The 19,470-nt window shown below is 43.5% G+C and overlaps 1 protein-coding gene across 11 annotated transcripts in view; it reads right to left on the reverse strand.

Moving 5' to 3' along the window:
• neo1a (neogenin 1a) overlaps positions 1-19,470 on the reverse strand; it is a 154,116-nt gene that overhangs the window by 33,701 nt on the left and 100,945 nt on the right. For all 11 annotated transcript variants that reach the window (XM_026162423.1, XM_026162407.1, XM_026162449.1 and 8 more), the window contains exons 6-7: positions 10,953-11,107; positions 10,621-10,741 (exon numbers count right to left, since the gene is read on the reverse strand). In XM_026162423.1, coding sequence (XP_026018208.1) covers positions 10,621-10,741; positions 10,953-11,107 — 276 coding nt within the window. The remainder of the gene's footprint in view (positions 1-10,620; positions 10,742-10,952; positions 11,108-19,470) is intronic.

A 19,470-nucleotide genomic window follows, 5' to 3' on the forward strand; every position in this document is an offset into this window, starting at 1 on the left:
AGAATCGTTTTTCTTTCCTGGTGACAACTGTGGCTGTTTTTTGTTTTAAATAAATTCTGCTCTCCCTTCACTCTCTTTAAAGAAAAGACAGGAAAGATGAGCAAGCCTGACAGCTCATGACATTTGAGCAGCTCCTTAACGCACCGACAAAGGAAAGAGTCAGAAGGAGAAGACAAATGTTTCAAGAGAGACGTGAGAGGGGAGGAGGGAAATGAGCGAGAGCGAGGAAAAGTCTGACCAAGCATTCTTTTTTTTGGAGTCCCCTCGGTTCCTTTCAATTACCCTGTCGACAACAATAACAAACTCCATTTTTAAAAAAGATTTTCTTGCTTTACAAGCAATACAGCAATAAATGAAAACCAATGACACAAACAATAAAAATACGAGACACTCATCAGCGAAGAAAAGAATAAAAGAGAGAAAATAATAACAAGCCAGCCTGCCCACTACAGGGACACCCGTAGTTAGGAATATAATCTTTGTCTTGGGACCTTTCTTGCACTTGTATCCTGACACCTTATCACTAGCCAAGGGGGACGTGACAGAGATTCAGTATTGGATTGCTGAAGGGTGGAGTGTATTGGTAACTGCACGCATTCCCTCTAATCAGAAACAGTCGAGATTAAAGCGTAGCTCGAATCTCAGGAAAAAGACTGACTCACTGACATAATTCAGAAAGGAAAAAGTCTCAAACTTATTCTGTTAAAAAAAAAATCTCAAACAGCATCGCCTCCACATTCCTCTCCCTTTTCCTCCACCGCTTTCTAGGGCATGTTCACTCCCATCCAGCACTTTTCCCAGGAAATAAAGAAGTCTCACCAATTAAAAGACACATATACCAATCTCAAAAAACATATGCACATGTGTACAGAGGGGACACATCAAAGTCAGGCAAATAAGAAAGCCATGACGCTAACAGAGAGAAGTTCGAGGCCCAAAATTATGAACCCCCCCCCTTAAAAAATAGCCTCGATAAGTGGAGAGAACACAGACCATGAGTGCTGTTTTGAAGCATTTGCAGTGGGTCGCAGATGTATTTACGTCTCTGCTCTCTTCCCAAACGCTCCTGTGGTGCAGGAGACAGAGTGGGATGCGACAGGACCCATCTGACAGATCCATGGGACACCTGGATGCCCTGTGGTGATGTACTAAATGCTTTAATAGGACAGAGGCGTTCGGTCTCTTTATCAGGCGGCTGAAACCTTGGAAGGGCCTCTGTGTGTTTCCAGTTTATCCACTGGAAAATCTGCCTCTTTGAATCCCTGCAGAGATTTCCTTTTTAAATGGCAACGTTTGTTCAATTTTGCATTTATCTCACTTTTCTCGTCCCGAGTCAACATTGTGCAGAGTCCCTGCAGGTTTTTCGCAAACATGTAGGAGATATCCTATGAGGCACGCTTTTGGATGGTATGCCTGTGTTTGCATCCCCTCTTGGCCTTCTGGTGCACTAACAATTTAGATTTTAAACAAAGTAGAGTGACAATCCCCGCTCGAGAGTGTGGAAGGCTAAATACTCTCCACCCTACAGAGACAGACACACCCAGAGGGTCCTACAACGTCAAAGAAAGCAAACGCCGCTATTTGGAAATGATGGCTGTAATTGACTGGGGGCAGGTATATCGATGAGTAGTCACTCGCTGTGTGCATGCAACACACGTTCATTGAGTCACTAGTGAGTTAATCTGGGTGTGATTGCTTTGTTCCCCTGAACACCTCGCTTTAGCACACACTCACAGAAACACGAAGGAACATGAGGCTAAAATCTGCTCGCCCAGACTCCGCATGCAAATGAAGACGTGCAGCTATGGTATACAGCACAACACTCCACCTTCCACGCTTCAAATCTGCGTCACATGTATCGCGTGCGCCACATGCTGGATGAGAGCGGGGACGAGAGGTCTCCTGGGCTCGCCTTTCAAGCAGATCAAAAACAGCCAGGGATGCTGCCGCGGATCTCCAGAGCATTTTACCACCGATGCCCACGACGGGAAACGGGCTTTCTTTCTGCACTGCGCGCCTTTGTTTTTTATTACCTCTGAGGTACACAAACACAATACAACCTCTCCGAGGGAACAGAGAGAGCCCTGGAATAAAGTAATTGATTTCCAGGAAAGCTCTACGTTATGGCTCGTTTGTGTGTGTGTATACACAGCAGCAGCAGCATTTCATGTATAAAGCGAGTAGAGCTGAACAACCAAAGAAAGGCCTGAAAAGGTCAAATGGGATGTTGGGAGAAGTGAGAGCAGCTGCACCCCCCTGTCTTTGGAGATTCACTAACAAACAGGCCCGCTAATTAGACTCCCACCAATAAAGACGCCTCCCTCGGACAGGCCCAGCAAGAAGCAGCTATGCACTTACGCTAGTGAGCAGTGGGGTGTCCATAACCCACTGTGACGTTACTCACTATTCTACTTTTAGCTTATGGAAACTGGGAGGCTCAGCTGAGTGAGGAGGTTGGGGGGGCTGTGGAGGCTAACAAGAAAAATACGAGCTCCGGCTTTGGTGGCGCCGCTCACAGAGGTCAGCCGCCTGCCGCTAAAGGAAGGGTGTGAAGGGAAAGTGATGTTTTCGTCTCATTCGGTACTTTCAATTACTGCACCCAGAGGACTGTCCACGTCCAAAAACATCAGATCGACATCCTGGATGAGTGTGTGTGTTGGAGGTGGACGGTGTTATATCGTAGATAAGGGCAGGTGTTGGTGAAAACCAGCCCTCACGTGTGCAGTCGAGCCTCAAGCTGGCTTCGATAACAAGACTGACCTTCAAAAAAACCCCAAACAAAACCTGAGCTGACGCAAGTACACCGAAAGCTATTTTAATCCCTTTTTTTAACTTTCTCGTGCAAAACAAGAGGAAAATAGGCACCCATAACATTCTGCAGTTAGCACTGAGGCGTCAGAGCATTTATAAATGAGGCAAAGCTTTCACCACGCTTCAGTAAATACAACCCATAGAAAAGTTCAGCCTGTGCTGAGAGCGCCCCAGCCTGTAAATACACACACACACACACGCGCCAAACGCCATCCCTGAGAGACACAACCACAACACAAACACTTACTTTGCCATCAGCACCCGCACAAACAGCAATTTGGTGGAGGCTGATTTCAGCTCTTCACAATCAATTTAGGTAACAATCCCTCTGATCAGCTTCCTACAGCCTCCGGTGGGGAAACGCATTCACTAATCACTATCACTAACGTGGTGTGCGTCTGTGTGTGCCAAAACAGATTTTGTGCGCTCGTGTATGTGTGTGTTTATCTGCGTGTTTTTCAGTTTAGGACACTGTGTGCACATTTAAAGACTTTATCCCCAAATTTGAATTTCAATGCACCTCGCTATGAGGCAGAATTTAGAAATTTACATAATATTAATATTCTCTGTCCCTTAATTTGTTTTGAGATTGCTTTTCCATAATCGCAAGAATTTATAAATAAAACTACAACACCGTTAATAAAACAACAATATTATCATATTTGCTTAATCGACCAGTAACACTGTGTGTAACGATAAGGTAGTTCTAAAGCACATGCAGCGTCTAAGCAGCAGCTACGTGTGCTGCATGTGAAATTCGGCCGGTGGAAAACAGGTAAATTTGGTGTTTACTGATGTTTTCATGTGGGAAAAGAACTAGTTTTCTTTCCCCTCCCCCCTCTTTTCCCTAGGCAATTTCATCCTCCAGATACACTTTATTAGCTTATGCTTTGTGGCAACAACAGTCTCCTTATTTAGGCTTCTTATCTCCGTTTCTGCTGAATCGCAATACAGGCTCTTCATCATAATAGGATGTTTGCTTTGTGCAAATTTGTCCACATTTGTGGACAAAACAGCAGCCTCAAATATTACCACACAGTTGAATCAATGACCGACAGTCCAAATTTCATAAAGCGCCAACAAACGAAGTCGCTTGTGCGTCTTGTAGGAACAAAAGGAAGTCGAGGAAAAGCAAGTTGGAGTAGTGATCAGAGGCTAGGTTTAACAAACTGCTATGAAGGAGTCTATGTGGATCAGTCGGTGAAACATATTTAGTTTGCGCCTGTGGCCATACGGTGAGGCCGGGGGCGACCGTTTGTGTACATGCATGTACATCCCAGCATTACATGATATGCTCAGCAGTCACACTTTCACACCGGTGCCTGGTGTTCAGGCTGCACTTACGATGCAGGCCGTGCCAACTGAAAACACAGCGCATCGCTCTGCGCCGAGCTGACACATTCACATGCTCACAGTGTTGCACGTTCGCTCCTGCTGGCCTGGCCGTGACCCTGCTAGCAGATGATGGAGCACACCGTATTCCCTGAAGTAGGCCCGAGCTTTTATTCAGTGCTGCTGGAGTCTGGCTGGAGGGAAGGGTCTTTTAGCAGCCTATTCTCACTCCTTGATTTGAACAGGGAATAAGGGTGGTGCTCCGGTGCCGATGTAGTGGAAGGATCGTCCGCCTGTGGCTTCGGTGTTACAAATGTGTTTAAGGGGAGGGTTTTTTCCCCTCCCCTGCTGTGCCTCCTCAAACTCGACATTTGTAGTGTAATCATAATATGTTTACGTTCTATATCACATTAGTTTTCTTCCTTTGCTACTAGCGCGAGCTGTTACTGCAGTGCACTACACTGCCAGCAGTATTGGTACATTAGGGACCTCCTTTTTTTTTTTTATGTATTGCTTGTCATCTTTCTCTCTGCCTTTAATTCAATATAAATTCAAGTACCTCTCAATTTGTATTAAACAACAATGCAGCTTCAGCATCAAGAGATTTGTGCATAAAACCCTTCCTGTGTGCACATCTGTACAACAACGGATCTAGGCTGCTGTGTTCCTCTCCATCTCTCATGTGCATCAGTGCTCTGTGAGGAAACAATGACTCCTTATGCTAAAGCGGTACAGCCTCAATAACACGAGAGTCTGCTTGTGTTACAAACTGCTGCAAAAATCAACTTCTCTCAGAGCTCTTTAGAACATGAGGTGGAAGAATTTGGGGCATTCTCTGCTTTGTGTTGTTCGCACAGTAAACAGCATTGCCTCTGGCTACTAAGTCTGTCCTAAACAGCTTTCTTGGACTATTCTGTGCTTAGTATACACTCAGCAGAGTCTAACAACTTTGCTTTATGGATAGTTTTTTTTGTGCTGCAGTTGTTTAATGTCAACGATGTTCTTATTAACATTAAAACAATTAAAGTTTGATTTATGGTTTGTTTTGTTTTCCAAAGGGAGAAGGTGTTGGAGGCATTTTCTGTTCTCCACTCTTACACATTCAGTTCATCGCTGTATAAAATTGGGGAGAGATGGGTAAACATCTCCCGTGGAGTCTACAGATGCATCCTGGGGTGGCGGATGAGCTGAAACAGCTGGGAGCTGTGCACATCTGGCGCAGTAGCGCTGACATGTCAGAGGGAGATTCTGGAAATTCTGCACCTTTAATTCAGACTGCATTTTCGGTATTTGACATGAGGAGAGTGAGGCATGGCGCGAGCCTCCATGACGCCATAGTGCAGCTCCAGCTCCCTGCCTGAGCTAGCCTGCAGGTTTAGTTAGACAGAAAGGCTCACGTTAGTCCCAATTTGTTCAGAAGCAGCGTTAAACTTCCACTTCCTTCCAAATGATGCAAACTGACTTTTTTTTTAAGGACTAAGCATCCTTGCCTCATTAAAAAAGGATGAGACTCACCAACAGCTCTACAAATGTCTCTTTACTGTGAACCCTCCTCCCTAACTGATATTTACTAATGAAGCTGCAGTGAGAATGACTCTATATCTGCTCAGGTATCTCATTGGGCCCTTCATGTAGCCATCATCACTGCAACTTAGGGGACACCCCCACATGTCAGCGTAGCATGACAACAAGTCTGTTGCCTGCACTCATAAGTACAGAGTGATGGAGGGAGAGGAAGCTCAGGGGACACAGCGAGCACTCAGGCATCGATGACGCATCGCCATCTCTCAATGGGGGTCTGCTACCCCTGATCAGAGGGGAGGCAGGACTCTTCTGTTGGCTGCCACAGGTCTACGGCAGGGGGAGGGGAGACTAATGGCTGCAGTGTCAGATAAAGGATGAAGGTGAAGGAAACGCTGAAAGGAACCAAGGCCTGTTTAAGCTCTGAATTTAACAAAAGCTTGAATAAACACATTTGCATCAGGAATAGAGTGTCATCCTCCTTTCATCATAACACGACCTGAAACACAGCTAGGAGTGCTAGCCTACAGGAGAAAGGATGTAAAATTCATGGAGCCGTCTTGCACAGCACTGCACAGCGACTGATGTTTTTAAACTGTGTAACCTGAAGTGTGTGACTGTGTAACCCCCTCCTCCCCCATTCATTTGTATGAAATTCACTTGTAACAGTTGCACCTCAAACAAGATGAGCTCTCAGAGCTTGGTGCATCCAAACAAGCTTTCAGGCTCTCCAGTGAAGTACTTGATTTGGTCACTAGGAGGCAAAATGTCAAAACATTATTCATGTGAGCTGAGGGGAACAGAGAAGAGACAGAGGGACAGAGAAAAGTCATGAAAGAGTATTTCGAGATTGAAGCCGGCAGGGCATGTGGAAGGATCAAATGTGAGTATTCGCATGCAAATGGGGGCGCAGCTCGAATTTATGCAAACTTCAAAACAAGCTAAAGATATGAACTGAAGGGCAAACAGCAGAGGAGAACATCTACTTCTTTTGTTTGCTAGCGCTGAGTGTAGATCTCTCTGCATTTTACACATGAAGTTGCAATTTTTGACAAGTGGGGATCTACTTAGACAAGCTAAAGATCCCAATCTGCAAAAAGCAAACAAACAAAAAACCCTAAATGTCTCTTTCATCCACAAATCTAATTCAAAACTTGAAAATAAAATATACGGTCCTCCCTGCATCGGCGAAAACTACACAAAAAGCAACTACATTGTGAAACTTGGACTAGTTTAAACTTCAATCACAGTCTTTTTGTATGGTACGCGCAAAGATGGCAATCGCATAAACAACTGCTTTGTCTAGGAATTCTACTTCAAAGTTAAAAACAGCAAAAAAACATGAGCCATTTCCCCTCCCAGCTCTAAGTGCCACCCACTGCAGTTATCGCACATCAACACTCAACTCATAAACTAATAATGTGTTTGAAAAGGGCTGGAAACTGTCAATAGATGGTTTGAGATGATAATTCCTCAAAGGGCACATCCTCTGCAGCGGACCAGTCGCTCCCCATGCGACAGTAAGATATAATTGTGGACGGCAAATATCAAAAATGCCAGGATAGAGTCATCACGCAATCATTAGTGGATGTATTTTTATAATTTGTGAGGAAAGCACGGGCCAGTCTGCCGGGAATTTGATAAAACCCTCAGCACTTGTTGACTCACACACTTAGTGAGAACATTATGTGATTAGATCAGTCATTTCTTATCTAGTTATTGTACATGTGATCTGGATTTAATGTAATAAACCTCAGGAAACTTACAATTAGGAGGGGGTGGGAGAAAACAAAAGACACTGGTACACATATGCAGACTTGTTAATTATTTTGTGAGGATGTAGTTTGTGAGGAGGCAAACAATTTCGCCGTAGCTTTATTTTCGCTGACAGTGCGTAATGACTCTGACGAGCACAGCTACTTAGAGCTTCCAGCGCCTCCAGAAAACAACAAGTCTGAATGTGGCAGCTTTACAAGGGACATTAAGAGCCACTTACTCAGACTGCATTACTCCGTGCAATTAGGTCCCCTCGAGTTCCATTTTTGGTATTTCAGCTCCAGTTGAACCACATCTGTTTGCAACTAGTTGACCTATATTGCACACGACTGTGGAATGTGCACAAAATTGGTTTAGGACTGCAGGCTGAGGTCCCGATTTTTGACCAAACCTCTGCAACTTTCAAAGCTTTTACCTAGCAAGGTGAAAATCTGTTTAAAAAGCTTCTCTTTGTTTATGCAGCATGCACACAAACCCGCTCGCTGTAAACTACTAGAGCCAGCTGTATCGATGTGGAGGACGAATCACTATAAATAACTGCCAAAATGCTATACATATGCTAACAGCTGACATTTTTCCATTCCAAACACCCACGAGTGGCAGCCATCAGTGGAGCTAGATTTAACTGCAGCTGGCAGTGTCAAGACGCAAAGATTATGGCCACTAATGAATATTAGCCAACTTGCAGCCGCTGGGTATTTAGATGCAGTTCACCCCATTGATTTCCCTGTTGGGTGAAGACAACTTTATCCCTGTGGCAAGTCCCTGGCTTATCTCGCCGACTGCAAGGCAGCCGGCAGACGGGGTGTTTTCCTGGCCGCGTTTCAGGATGATTCAAGCCTGGCAGGTGCGAGCGGGAATACCTGACTGCGGTAAACACAAAGGGGCAGCACGGAGCAGAAGGAGATGTCCAGCTGTGAAGGGGCAGCCATATAAGGGGACTATATTGAGTACAGCACAATTACCACAAAGCTCACTGTGTTGGATTATCACAGAGAGCAGGTGGCTGTGAAAGACAGTGAGAGGAAGGCCTCGAGAAAAAGGTGACAGATGGGTGTGGAAGAGTAGGCCTGCACACGCCGCAGCTCAGGAGGAGAGAGAGGAGACACCGAGGAGAAAGATACGACTTTACTAGAGTCTACTGAGATTCATTCATCAGAGCCGTCACCGCGAAACACAAATAGGTGCAGAAAATGAGATGATTTTAAACACGTTGCCATTGATTAACCATTTGCAGGCACAGATTGCACCTTTGAGAGGGGAAATTACTTTGATACAGTGTTTGTGGATGCGTCTATACATGCGCAAAATGTCAACGATTTGCAGAATAAAAATGAACAGTACCATGGAGACTCTGTTATTTCCTACATACATCAGATGAGAGTCGGGATAATAACCTGATGAATAATCAGGGAGCTGGAAAGCTTTCTTGGGGTAAGTGTGTCTGGATTAGCATTACTGTGACCAAGACAGATGTACGCAATCAGAACGGTAACAAAAGGAAAAGACTCCCTGTGATATTTATGGATTAAACAGAGATTAATTTCTTCAAAGCCGTGCTCAGGGCGGACCTCATGTACAAGGCCAGCTGCCTCTGTAATTCATCCCATTTATCTTCAAGTCAAAGAAAAGAAAGAAAAGATAAAAAGACTTGAGGCCATGTAAAGTAGGCAGACCCTTATCAATGGTGTCAAACACAAATACACAATGAGCTGCAGGTCATCATTATTTCTGACTTAATGTCCTCCAGTCGGCGGGGATGACACAGCTGGAGGTGCCACCGGTTGGACACTGCTATGCTAATTCATTAGCCACCTGCTTCGAGTAAGTGGGGGGGGTTCACGCTTGATTAAATTTTCGCCATCTTCCTCGAGAGAAAGGGACGCTACGAGTCAGCAGTAAAGCAACGATTACAATGTAAAGGCTACGCGAACAACTTCTGATCTCTGCTGTATTAGGGTTTGTTTTCGCCTTCACTGCCCCCGTCGCTTTATTGTCTCTCATTTTCCACCTCGTTTTATTTAGATTACGCCGCTCAGAGAAAATGCGCCTCGTTTATGGTCTTGAAGTTGTCGTTGTTTTCGAGGACTGTGGCGAGGTTTTCACTAGCCCCGTGGGTTAGACTATGATTATTATGACCGTGCAAATGACGGCAAATTTAAGCTGTATTACATTTTCTCTAAAGATCAGAGGTAATGAAACAAAACTACCTCAAGAACTGGGATGTTAACGTTTTTTCCCTCTGCATTAGCTTCTATTTTTGGAGGCACTTTGTACTTTTCAGCAACTGTAGCCACTGTCCTTAAGTGTCTGCTTTAGTTGCTGCCTTGCACTCTAAAGCTCACGGGACTTCATGTTTGAAGCTCGTCTTTGGCTATGTTGCAGCTTCTCACTTTATACAGCATGTGGAGCTTATGTTTACCTAAAGCACCTTACATGTCCAAAGACAAAATATCCACAGCCTTGTAAAGGGCTCGGGTCAAGCAGCGAGGCATTTCTGTGACGCTAGATGTGGAATGGACTTTGTGCAAAGCAACCGTCAGATATACTTCTGTTCCCTTTGAGCCACCTCTGGTATAACAAGTTCCCAGTGGTATTATTTCTGTTTCCGTCACTCTTCACACTTTCACAGATGTGCACAGCTGTGAGAATTCAGACGTTCGCAAACAGGGAAAACTGTACAGACAACAGAAAACCCCAACTTTACAGCTCACGTTTTTCAAGCCTTTGCTGAAAGGGTGTTTTTGAAGAGATTATTTCTTTCATTGCTCTCTCTAAAAAAAAAAAAAAAAAATCCAGACATGAGACTGGAACTTTAATAAACTGCATGTACCTACTGCTGTACTTCATTAGGGATACTAAAGCAGTTTCAGGGAAAACAAGTCCAGCTCCAGCGGCTATGATTCATATGGAGGTTTAGCTGTTAAAGGCTAAGAAATAAACACAAGAATCACTGTGTCCGAATGCCACTGATGTTTCCAAATCTAGCCTGCCAGAGCAAAACCGATCAGACACGGTGAATTTCATTGCTTTCATTGAGTCATTGCTGCCTTTGATTGTTTTGTTGTTAAAAAAATCTCATCAATTCACAGCTTTTGTGTTTATTTCCTCAAGTACCAATTGATTTTATCTGCTTGAGGAAAATATCTTATTTGCACACTAGCAGCAGGTCTGGCATACCTGGATCCAGGATGATAAGCTGGGCGCTGGACTGGATGTTGCCCGCATCGTTTTCTGCCAGGCACTGGTAGAAGCCCTCGTCTGACTTGACCAGACCCAAAATCTGCAGGTTGTGGTCCTCCTACAAAGCAGGAAGGGAAAAAAAAAGAAAAAAAAAGAGGGAATTGGAATAACAAACATACACAGGTATCAATGCAAGCAGCAGTTCTAATCAATTTCCTACTCTTTCTCGTGACGCTCCGATGATGTAAACTCTCGCAATGACTTCTGGTGAAGGAAAGGTTGGAAGAAAAAAATAAAAAAGGCAGCACATCAGCACTGAATGAACTTACAATTATTTTGAAGTAATCGCTGGGAATGACGGCGTCTCCATTCTTGACCCATTTGACCGTGGGAGCCGGTGACCCCGACACGTCGCACTCAAAGATGATGTCCATGGACTCGTGGGCATAAATGTTGGCCGGCCGCTTCACGAACTGCGGGGAAACTGTGGAGTCCACACGAAAAAAGGAAAACTTACATTTAATGATTGAACCTTTTCTTTGTGAAATCTGTCAAAACTAACAAGGAACGTTAAACGTCGCTGAAAATGGCCTTTGCTGGAAAAGGAACAAGATGAAATTATTTCATGCTTCCCCTTAAACTCTCAGCCAAGAGAGAGTAGAAACAGTAAACAGTGTCATCCAGCAACAAGCTAATTATTTTCTGCACAGTTCACACAATTTTACCAGATGGCAACACTTAAGAGTTGTTGTTTTTTTTCTAATTTATTCAGGGATGGTTGAAAGGCAGCTACTTTGGTACTAGCGCAGTACTGTCAGCACACTACACCGGCTAAGCCAAACTCCCCTAGTCCTGCTAATGAGGGCCAGAGAGGAGTTATTTGATCTGCTGGGGCGATACAGTGCCTCATCAATCTGTCCTGGAACAAGGTCACCAGGAGCGCAGGGCCCGGGCCCCGTCCCCTCTCTATAATTGGACTGTACGTGTTGTGAGAAGAGGGCAAGACGGACTATGTGTGCACATGCGTATACGCTGCAGCTACACCCGTGCGTCCTCTGATAAGCATCGACCTCGTTGACCACAATTTAAATGACTGTATTGTTATTGTGTGGCTGCGTGTCATGATTTGCCATCAGCCTCCTGGGCGCGGTGATGGCTGGTTATTAGCATCTACTTTGCGACTATTCACAGGAGCTGATTGGATATTAGTTGCAGTGGGCGGGTCCTTTCTTTTTGTTCTTCTTTTTGGGCTTTAGTCAGCAGCAGGCTGTGAGGTCAAATCTTCATCTGCTTGATGTAACACGGGCTAATTTACTGTAACACACAAGTTAACAGATTAGCCTTCATACTGCTGGGGAAAGCATTTAGCGCTAGAAAGGCGTTCAAGACTCTTTGTAATTAAAACCAGAAAGGAAAAAAGAAAAAGAAAACCACACATTTCTTTAACAATAACGGCCTTATTGGAGCGCTGGAGCTACGGGACACATTGGGTTCTGTGTCGACTTTGTATTTCCCTGACCTTGAAATGCACTTTGCCCATCTGTTTGCTATTTCCATGCTCTACACACAGCACATGGAGCAAAGGCGGGGAGAGACACAACTCGACAGAAGCTGCACACAAAGCCACGGCTATCTAAAAACACAGAGCCAAAAGACGCGCAGGTCCGCCTTTCCTGCCTCCTTACCTTGTCTGGTACAATGCTGCAACTACAACTACATAAACTGATGCGGAATTATTACATCTGCCAAACATTTGAAGTTTCATTGATTTTCTTTTTTTTCAAACACATTTCCGCATCCCTCTCATTTATGTAAGGAGCGTATACTTCTAAGGTCAAAACAAAAATCGAGCTAAATGCTACTTTGGTAACAAACTCTGTTCAATGCTCGCATCACGTGGCCTTTAAAATGCTCATGGCCTCAAACGGTTTTTCAACTGCAACAAGTTCACGCGTGACACTTGGAGAATAAACCCTCCAGTTTAAGATGTGCAGTATTATCTCAAGTTCACCAATAAAGCACGGTGTGGAGTTTCTTTTCCAGGTTGATGCTGAAAATTATTTTAAAAGCAAACACAAAAAAAGTGCTCTGCTGTAGTCTGGTGCAGTATGAGCTCGGGTCAAACACAAAACAGGCACACAGAGCCACAGAATACTGAAACCTTCCTTCTGCTTTCTTAATGAGCATCTCGGTTTTCCGCAGGCCTCTGAGGTTATTATTGACGACTGACACGAGAATAGAAATGAGGACGGTGATGCTTCTAGACTCGATCAGTTTTTGACTGGCAAGACAGCCACATCATCCCGATCTGTGTGTGTCTGCGTGTGCACAAGAGTGTATCCACCTGTGTGTGTGTGTGTTTGCGTGTGTTCCCTGCAGGGAGGCGTGTGAGCTGTGAATAATGTGCTTCACAGTGTGGTGTCCCCTGGATATTTGCCTCTAGTATGCGCGCAGCACAGTCAGGTGGAATCCTTGGTTTGCTTTGGTGTGTCGGGACACACGAGGCTGAGACACCACCGAGTCAGTGTGAGTCTGTGTTTGCGTGGAAGGCTGAATAATGTTTGGATAGGAATTTTTAAACATGCCAGGATACTTGTTTTGTCTCCTTATTACTTCTGCTATATGCTGTACATAACTGGGTTTGCGTCCTCCCCCGCTGGCGATGTGTGAGTGGGTCGATTTTGCTTTCTTTCTTGTGTGGGTGTGGGTGTGTGTGTCTAAGCACTTGCTTATGCATGCAAACATATGTTTCTGTACATCCAACGCTGTCTCAGCCTATGCACACTCCCCACATTCATATGGGTGTTTGGTTCATATTGGAATGTCTGTATCAGTGTGTGTAGCAGAGCCTCCTATAAAGATTTGCTGGTGAGACAGGTTTTGATGGTGGCTGGTGCCCTGCAGCTCTCTTTATCTCTCCCTCGCTCTCTGTTACACTTTGTCTCCAATTGTTTCCTGATTCTTAATCTTCCTTCCCTATCTCTCCATCTTTACCCCCCAACTCCCCTCCATCTGAGCAGACATGCACCATTTTCTCTAAATGGTGTTCTGACATTTGGAACCTTTTGGACTGAGGAAAGACTATAAATGTCTAAATACACCAATATAGCTAAGGGCTGGGTAAGGGAAATGTGTGTCAGTCCAACAGCAGGCCTGATGACCTTTAATTGGCAGCCTGTTTTTACAGTGGTACAATGTCTATATGGAAAATTCCCCGCGGTGCCTGTGTGGAGCAAAGGGTGTGTGTTTTGGGTGCGTTTTCTTTGTTTAACAGGTGGCTGTGCAACGATTTTGCAGCTCACCCATTTCTCATAAACGACACTCTCAACCAAAGCTGGATTTTTTGGTTAGAGGAGCTGACAAAAGATCCATGCGATCGGTCCAAATCCAGAGTGGTTCATAAACACGTTTTCCCGCAGTCTATGGCTCACAGACACACGCATATACAAACACACACAAATGCTAAATTCCACCAGCTGGAATATCTCTAAACAGGCTGCCCTGTTTTGGAGCATAAATACCACTCTGTAATGAAAGAGAAACCCAACAGAAACAGAAAAAACAACTAAAGGGAATGCAGACACTGGAAACAAATGGGAGAGGAAATAAACAGCTAGACAAATGTAAAAGGAGGGAAACCAGCCAGAGGAAGTGCGATACGAGCTCTTCGGGGCTGGTATTATCTCTCGAGCCGGTAGCTTAGTAAAAGAAGCTTTAATGCAGACTTGCACCAACTCCAGTGAACTACTAAAAGAGGGCCACAAAAAGGTCATGTGCGTGTCTTGCTATGAGCTTGTTAAAACAAAACCCCACAGGATTCCTGAAGGGATTCTGGGGAGATAGCTTTACTTAAAGCTTCAGTAAACTGAACTGAGTCATAGAGAGGGAGAAAAACCTATTTGTACTGATACATATATCAAACACAAAGAACTAAAGAAAGTACTGTAGCTGCTTCCCGAGATGACGCAAAAGGTGAAATAAATCACTTTTCAGCATATATCCCATAAAATGTAAGCCACAGCAGTAAATATATTATGTCTTAAAGCGAAAGGATACAAAAATTCAAGACATTTTACCACTCTGATACCTTGGCCAGAGTCCAGTTAGCTTCCTGAAGTGAAAAAACAGTGTTGGGCAGTCTGGGTTTACTCTGAGGGCAAGTCAAGCTTGGACTGCACTAATTACCCCTCCTGCTCTTCCAAAGATAACAGCTTTACTCTTAATCCTGGCCAAAACAAACAGCTTCAGCAATAAGGCTGAAAGAGGGATGCTTGGTGCTTGCATTCCAAGTCAGCGAGCAGATAATAATGTCTTGTTAGAGGAAGAGTCATAGAGTAGGACTTCAATCTGTGGATTTTTCTGATATAACAACAACTGAGCGAAAGCGCAGGCACGAGTGCGTCAATGAAATGCTAAAGCGGGGCTTGCAAACGTGGTGCATAGAGGAAGGAGTCTGCTCTGCCTTCATTTCAGAGCAATTCTCAGTAGAGCTCAAACAGATTGCTGTTGCTACTCAACCTTCAATTGGAAGTGCTCCGAGCGCATGGAAAACAAAATAGAGAACTAATTTGATGATTTACTCGCAATGCATATGCACGCTTTGCTTTAAACTGGGCTATTGTTGTCAGCTATTACAGGAGAATCTCTGGCAATTGGGTGCATCAACCTTGGTCTGCTATGTTTTATGTAAATTTAATTACTGTCATGGCAATGATCTCAGTAGAAGAGCAAAAGGAAACAAATTTATTACAGAAAATATTTGTGTCGAGCTCATTTCTCAATGAAGGGAGGTCAATATGACTACATTTTTGGTTGGGACGACTTGAATAGATGCATTTTTTTAAGCTGGTTAATACATTTCTATTTTAAGAGCCAAATAAGCAACAAGTTAGACTACAAAAGCCACACCTAGCTATGGCTATGCTTCCTCCATACGCCCTCCAAGGGTCAGAGAAGTGGCTCCTGTATCCACACATGAGAAGCTAACACAATGGTTAAACTGGAAGGCGTACAACGGAGTCAGAAAGAGGATAAGATAACAGCTGCTATGAAAAAAAGAAAAAAGGAAAACGCGTTTGTGTTAGGGGTGTTTCCCTTTATTAGATTAGCATTCTTTAAATAGCTAAATGGAAAGTTTCTGTTTTATTTTGGACGAGTTGTAACTGCAAGTGGCTGCAGGGGCAGCAGGATGACTGTGTGCCAAAGCACCCAGCAGATTTGATCACATTTATAACGTTCAATGCATCATTTAGAGAAAGCTATTCCTTGAAAAAAAAAATACTTTGAGCATACGTTGCCTTTGCTGGTGGGGAGTAGAAGGGCTCAATGGAACTGTGTTTTCTGCCGAGCATTTACAGTTGTGACATATGAACATTAAAGTTTTCATAACCAAGTCCACTCCATGATTCACTATGTCCCCTAACGGTTTCTGTACGTATGACTTTATCAGACTTTCACATCATCGTGGAGGAATTTTGGCTCGCTCACCGTTACAAGGCTGCTTCAGCTCATTGAGGGTTGAGGTAATTTGTTTATGCACAGATTGCATCACAGCATGCTGAACTCTGGGCCATTGCAACATCTCCACTCTTTCTTTTTCAGCAATTCTGTCGCAGATTTACTGCTGTGTTTGGGATCATCGTGCTTTTGCATGACCCGATTTGGGTGGAAGTTTTACAGCTGGCCTCACGTTTGAATACTTTGGTATACAGAGGTCATGGTTGACTCATTGACTGCAAGGTACCCAGGCCCTGTTGCTGCAAAAGAAGCCCAAATCGTCACCCCTCCCCCACCGTGCTGACGGTTTATAGGAGGCATTTGTGCCGAGATGAACACGGCACTGTGCATAACATCTTCACTTTGGTCTCATCTGTTCAAAAAACATTATTACAGAAGTCTTGTGGTTTGTTCACATGTAACTATACTCTTTTTGGAGAGAAAAGGCTTTCTGCTAACAACTCTAACAGTAGTCTCAGGAAATTTAATATTTAACATTCTAACTGAGGCCTGTAGAGTCTGAGATGGAGCTGTCTCTCTTTCACTCTCTTGCTCTCTTTTTTTTCCTGCACAGTCTGACCTTGGGGTGAATTTCCTGGGACATCCAGTTCTGGGAAGATTGTGGCACTGTGTAAACACACCTGAATGATCCAACCTGCCCAGACTTCTGCTTTTATAAAGGTGCTCACAACTGCAGACAATGAATTAATCACATGTATTTGATTAGCAGATCTGGCTGCTACAAACCTCTTTATTTAGCCCTGCCCATAAAAATTAAGTCTTGTGAAGCTTTTTTCACATTACCTTCAGTGACTTACTTAAAAAAAAAAAAATTCCTTTTTATAATAAAAGGAGTAAATTGAGCACGTCTGTATGTTCGTTGCTATTTTTATCCATTTCTGTAACATGGTAAAAACATTCCAGAGTGCTCAGCCTTTGGGAAAGAGTCTTTTACAGGCCAGACCAATTAACTTGATAGCATGATGATACCATAAATGAGGGCCACTGACAAGAAGCCTCATAAAACTGGTAACATATACTGTACGTTTGTGGGGAAACTATTTTTGCCCTGCACAAAACACACACCCATATAGAAAGTCCAGGTCTGGGTGGTGCCCCCTGCAATGCAAGACCATAATGAAAAGCTACTGCCTCCTTTGGCTTCATTTATCCTCTTGCCAGTTCTAACAGAGGCTGAGATGTCAAACAAAATCATACTGAGCAGAGCACACACTCAAACAAACTCGCAGTTATCCCACAAACACATACAAGGGTGCTGACACTTGTTTCTGTGAAGGGTCCAATGATGTGATTCAAGTGGAAAGCTGAGCTAAACGTTACTGTAAACACTTGTTTAGAGGCTCGCATTTTTTAAAACTTCCTGTCTTGCTGGGAGTTGTACTGCTGTAAAAGTTCTCTAACTCGAATCCCCTTTAACTCACTGACACTTTGATTATATTTCATAAAAAGACAGATAGGGAGCACACTGCTCTCAGACAGCCATTGCTTATGTGTGACAGCTGCTGACAGTATCGCTTTGAAAGCTTCTTTTTGTATGTGGTGACAAATTGAAAAGACATATATTTGTTTATTTCCTTGCTTTGTCCACAGCTGTAAGATTTGCAGGATATGCAATAGATAGTGTTTTTTTTTTACAGTTTTCTTAGTATAGAGTACCATCTGTTGAATCATAAATGGACTACTGCTTGGTACAAGCTGGTGAAATTTTGTCTCAAGAAGCAAACAGCGCACAGTGCAATGTACACTTTTTACATTTGTTGGACCTCTACTGTAAAAGTATCGCAGGCAGAGGCTACTATTTCTCAGTGTAATCCCATGCTGAGACGTACACATACATGTATTAGAAACAAAACACTACATGAAAACACTTTTTTCACACACTCCTTTGGTACACTGATGAGCTTTACCCGCAGCAGGATGGAGTGAAATACAGTGTAAAATTACAGTGAAACCCAGATATCATCCAGCCACCGATGTCTCTCAGTTACATGGTGTTAACAGTGAACATTGGAGCTTTATGGCACAGAGGTATAAGCTATTACAGGCTTTGGCTACACAGACAGTACTTGGATTAACTAGAAACAGAATGAGGCCAGACGAGGCAGCATGTAAATACAATATCATTTCTGCGTAATGGCATGCTCAAACCAAGTAAGTGTTTATGGGCCTTTTTGCAACCCATATATTCTTCACTAACAACCGATGGGAAAACCGTATCTTTCCAAAGTGCAATCAAAAACTAAAAATCAATTAACACTAACAACATAAAGTCTTCTCCAGCACTCAAAGATTCTCAGTGGGGACACGGTTTGGACTCTGTGGTGGCCAGTACACGTGCTCCCTTAACTGCTCTTTCACAGTCTGAGCCCAGTGAATCCTGGCATTATGGTGTTGGAATATAGCCATCAGGGAGGAAAAAGAATCCATTGACAGAAAAACTATTGAGTTTATTCAGGTAGTCAGCTGACTTCATTTTTTGGGCACTTACTCTTGCAGAAAGTAAACCTGCAGCAACTCCAGATTATAACACTGCCCCTACAGGCTTGTACAGTAGATATGAGGCATGATGGCTGCATCAGTCCATCCACCTTTCTTCTTACCTGATACGCCCACCACTCTGAAACAGGGGAACTGTGGAGTCATCACATCACATGACCAGATTATCCTTCCATTGCAAAGTCCAATCTGTCTGCTCCTTTCTTTCCCAGATTACCTCACTGATAAGGCTACATAGGCTACACTCATCTTCACATTGCAAGTATGTAAATAGTCTCACTTTTATTGTTATAACATAGCTCTGAGTTCTGCTATACATTTTGTATGATTTGTTTCCAGCATACTTAAGTGCTATCCAATCAAATGTTTTTTTTAGAATCACATTTCTTCCTCAGAAATGACGGCTGACCACCATCCACTGTTCCAGGTCTTAGTAATGCATTAGACAGTTCTTCACCTAATTTTAGCAGCTTCAGCATTCTTCTTAGTTGCTCTGTTTGCTTGATGTAGGCAGAGAATTTGGTGAAATGGCATCTTTTCCATGAACACTGGATGTGTCTTCCAATGTGGTTGTTTAGAAAAAAATGAAAAGCTACTCACTGCATCAGCTAAGATTAAATAACCAGTTACCAGCCAAAACATATTAACCACTGCAGTAATTGCTTATTTAAATCCACGCAGTGACTTTCATTTGCAGTATATTTTACCAGCAGATCCCACAGTTTTGCTTAGTTTTTTTTAACCTCATGCTCCTTTTAATTGTCATATAAAGCTGAATTTAAATTGTGCCATTTCTGTTTCCTCCAAACTACAAAATAAAGCTTGTGCCCCATT

The sequence above is a fragment of the Astatotilapia calliptera genome, chromosome 1 (genome assembly GCF_900246225.1).
Source record: "Astatotilapia calliptera chromosome 1, fAstCal1.2, whole genome shotgun sequence".
Taxonomy (NCBI): domain Eukaryota; kingdom Metazoa; phylum Chordata; class Actinopteri; order Cichliformes; family Cichlidae; genus Astatotilapia; species Astatotilapia calliptera.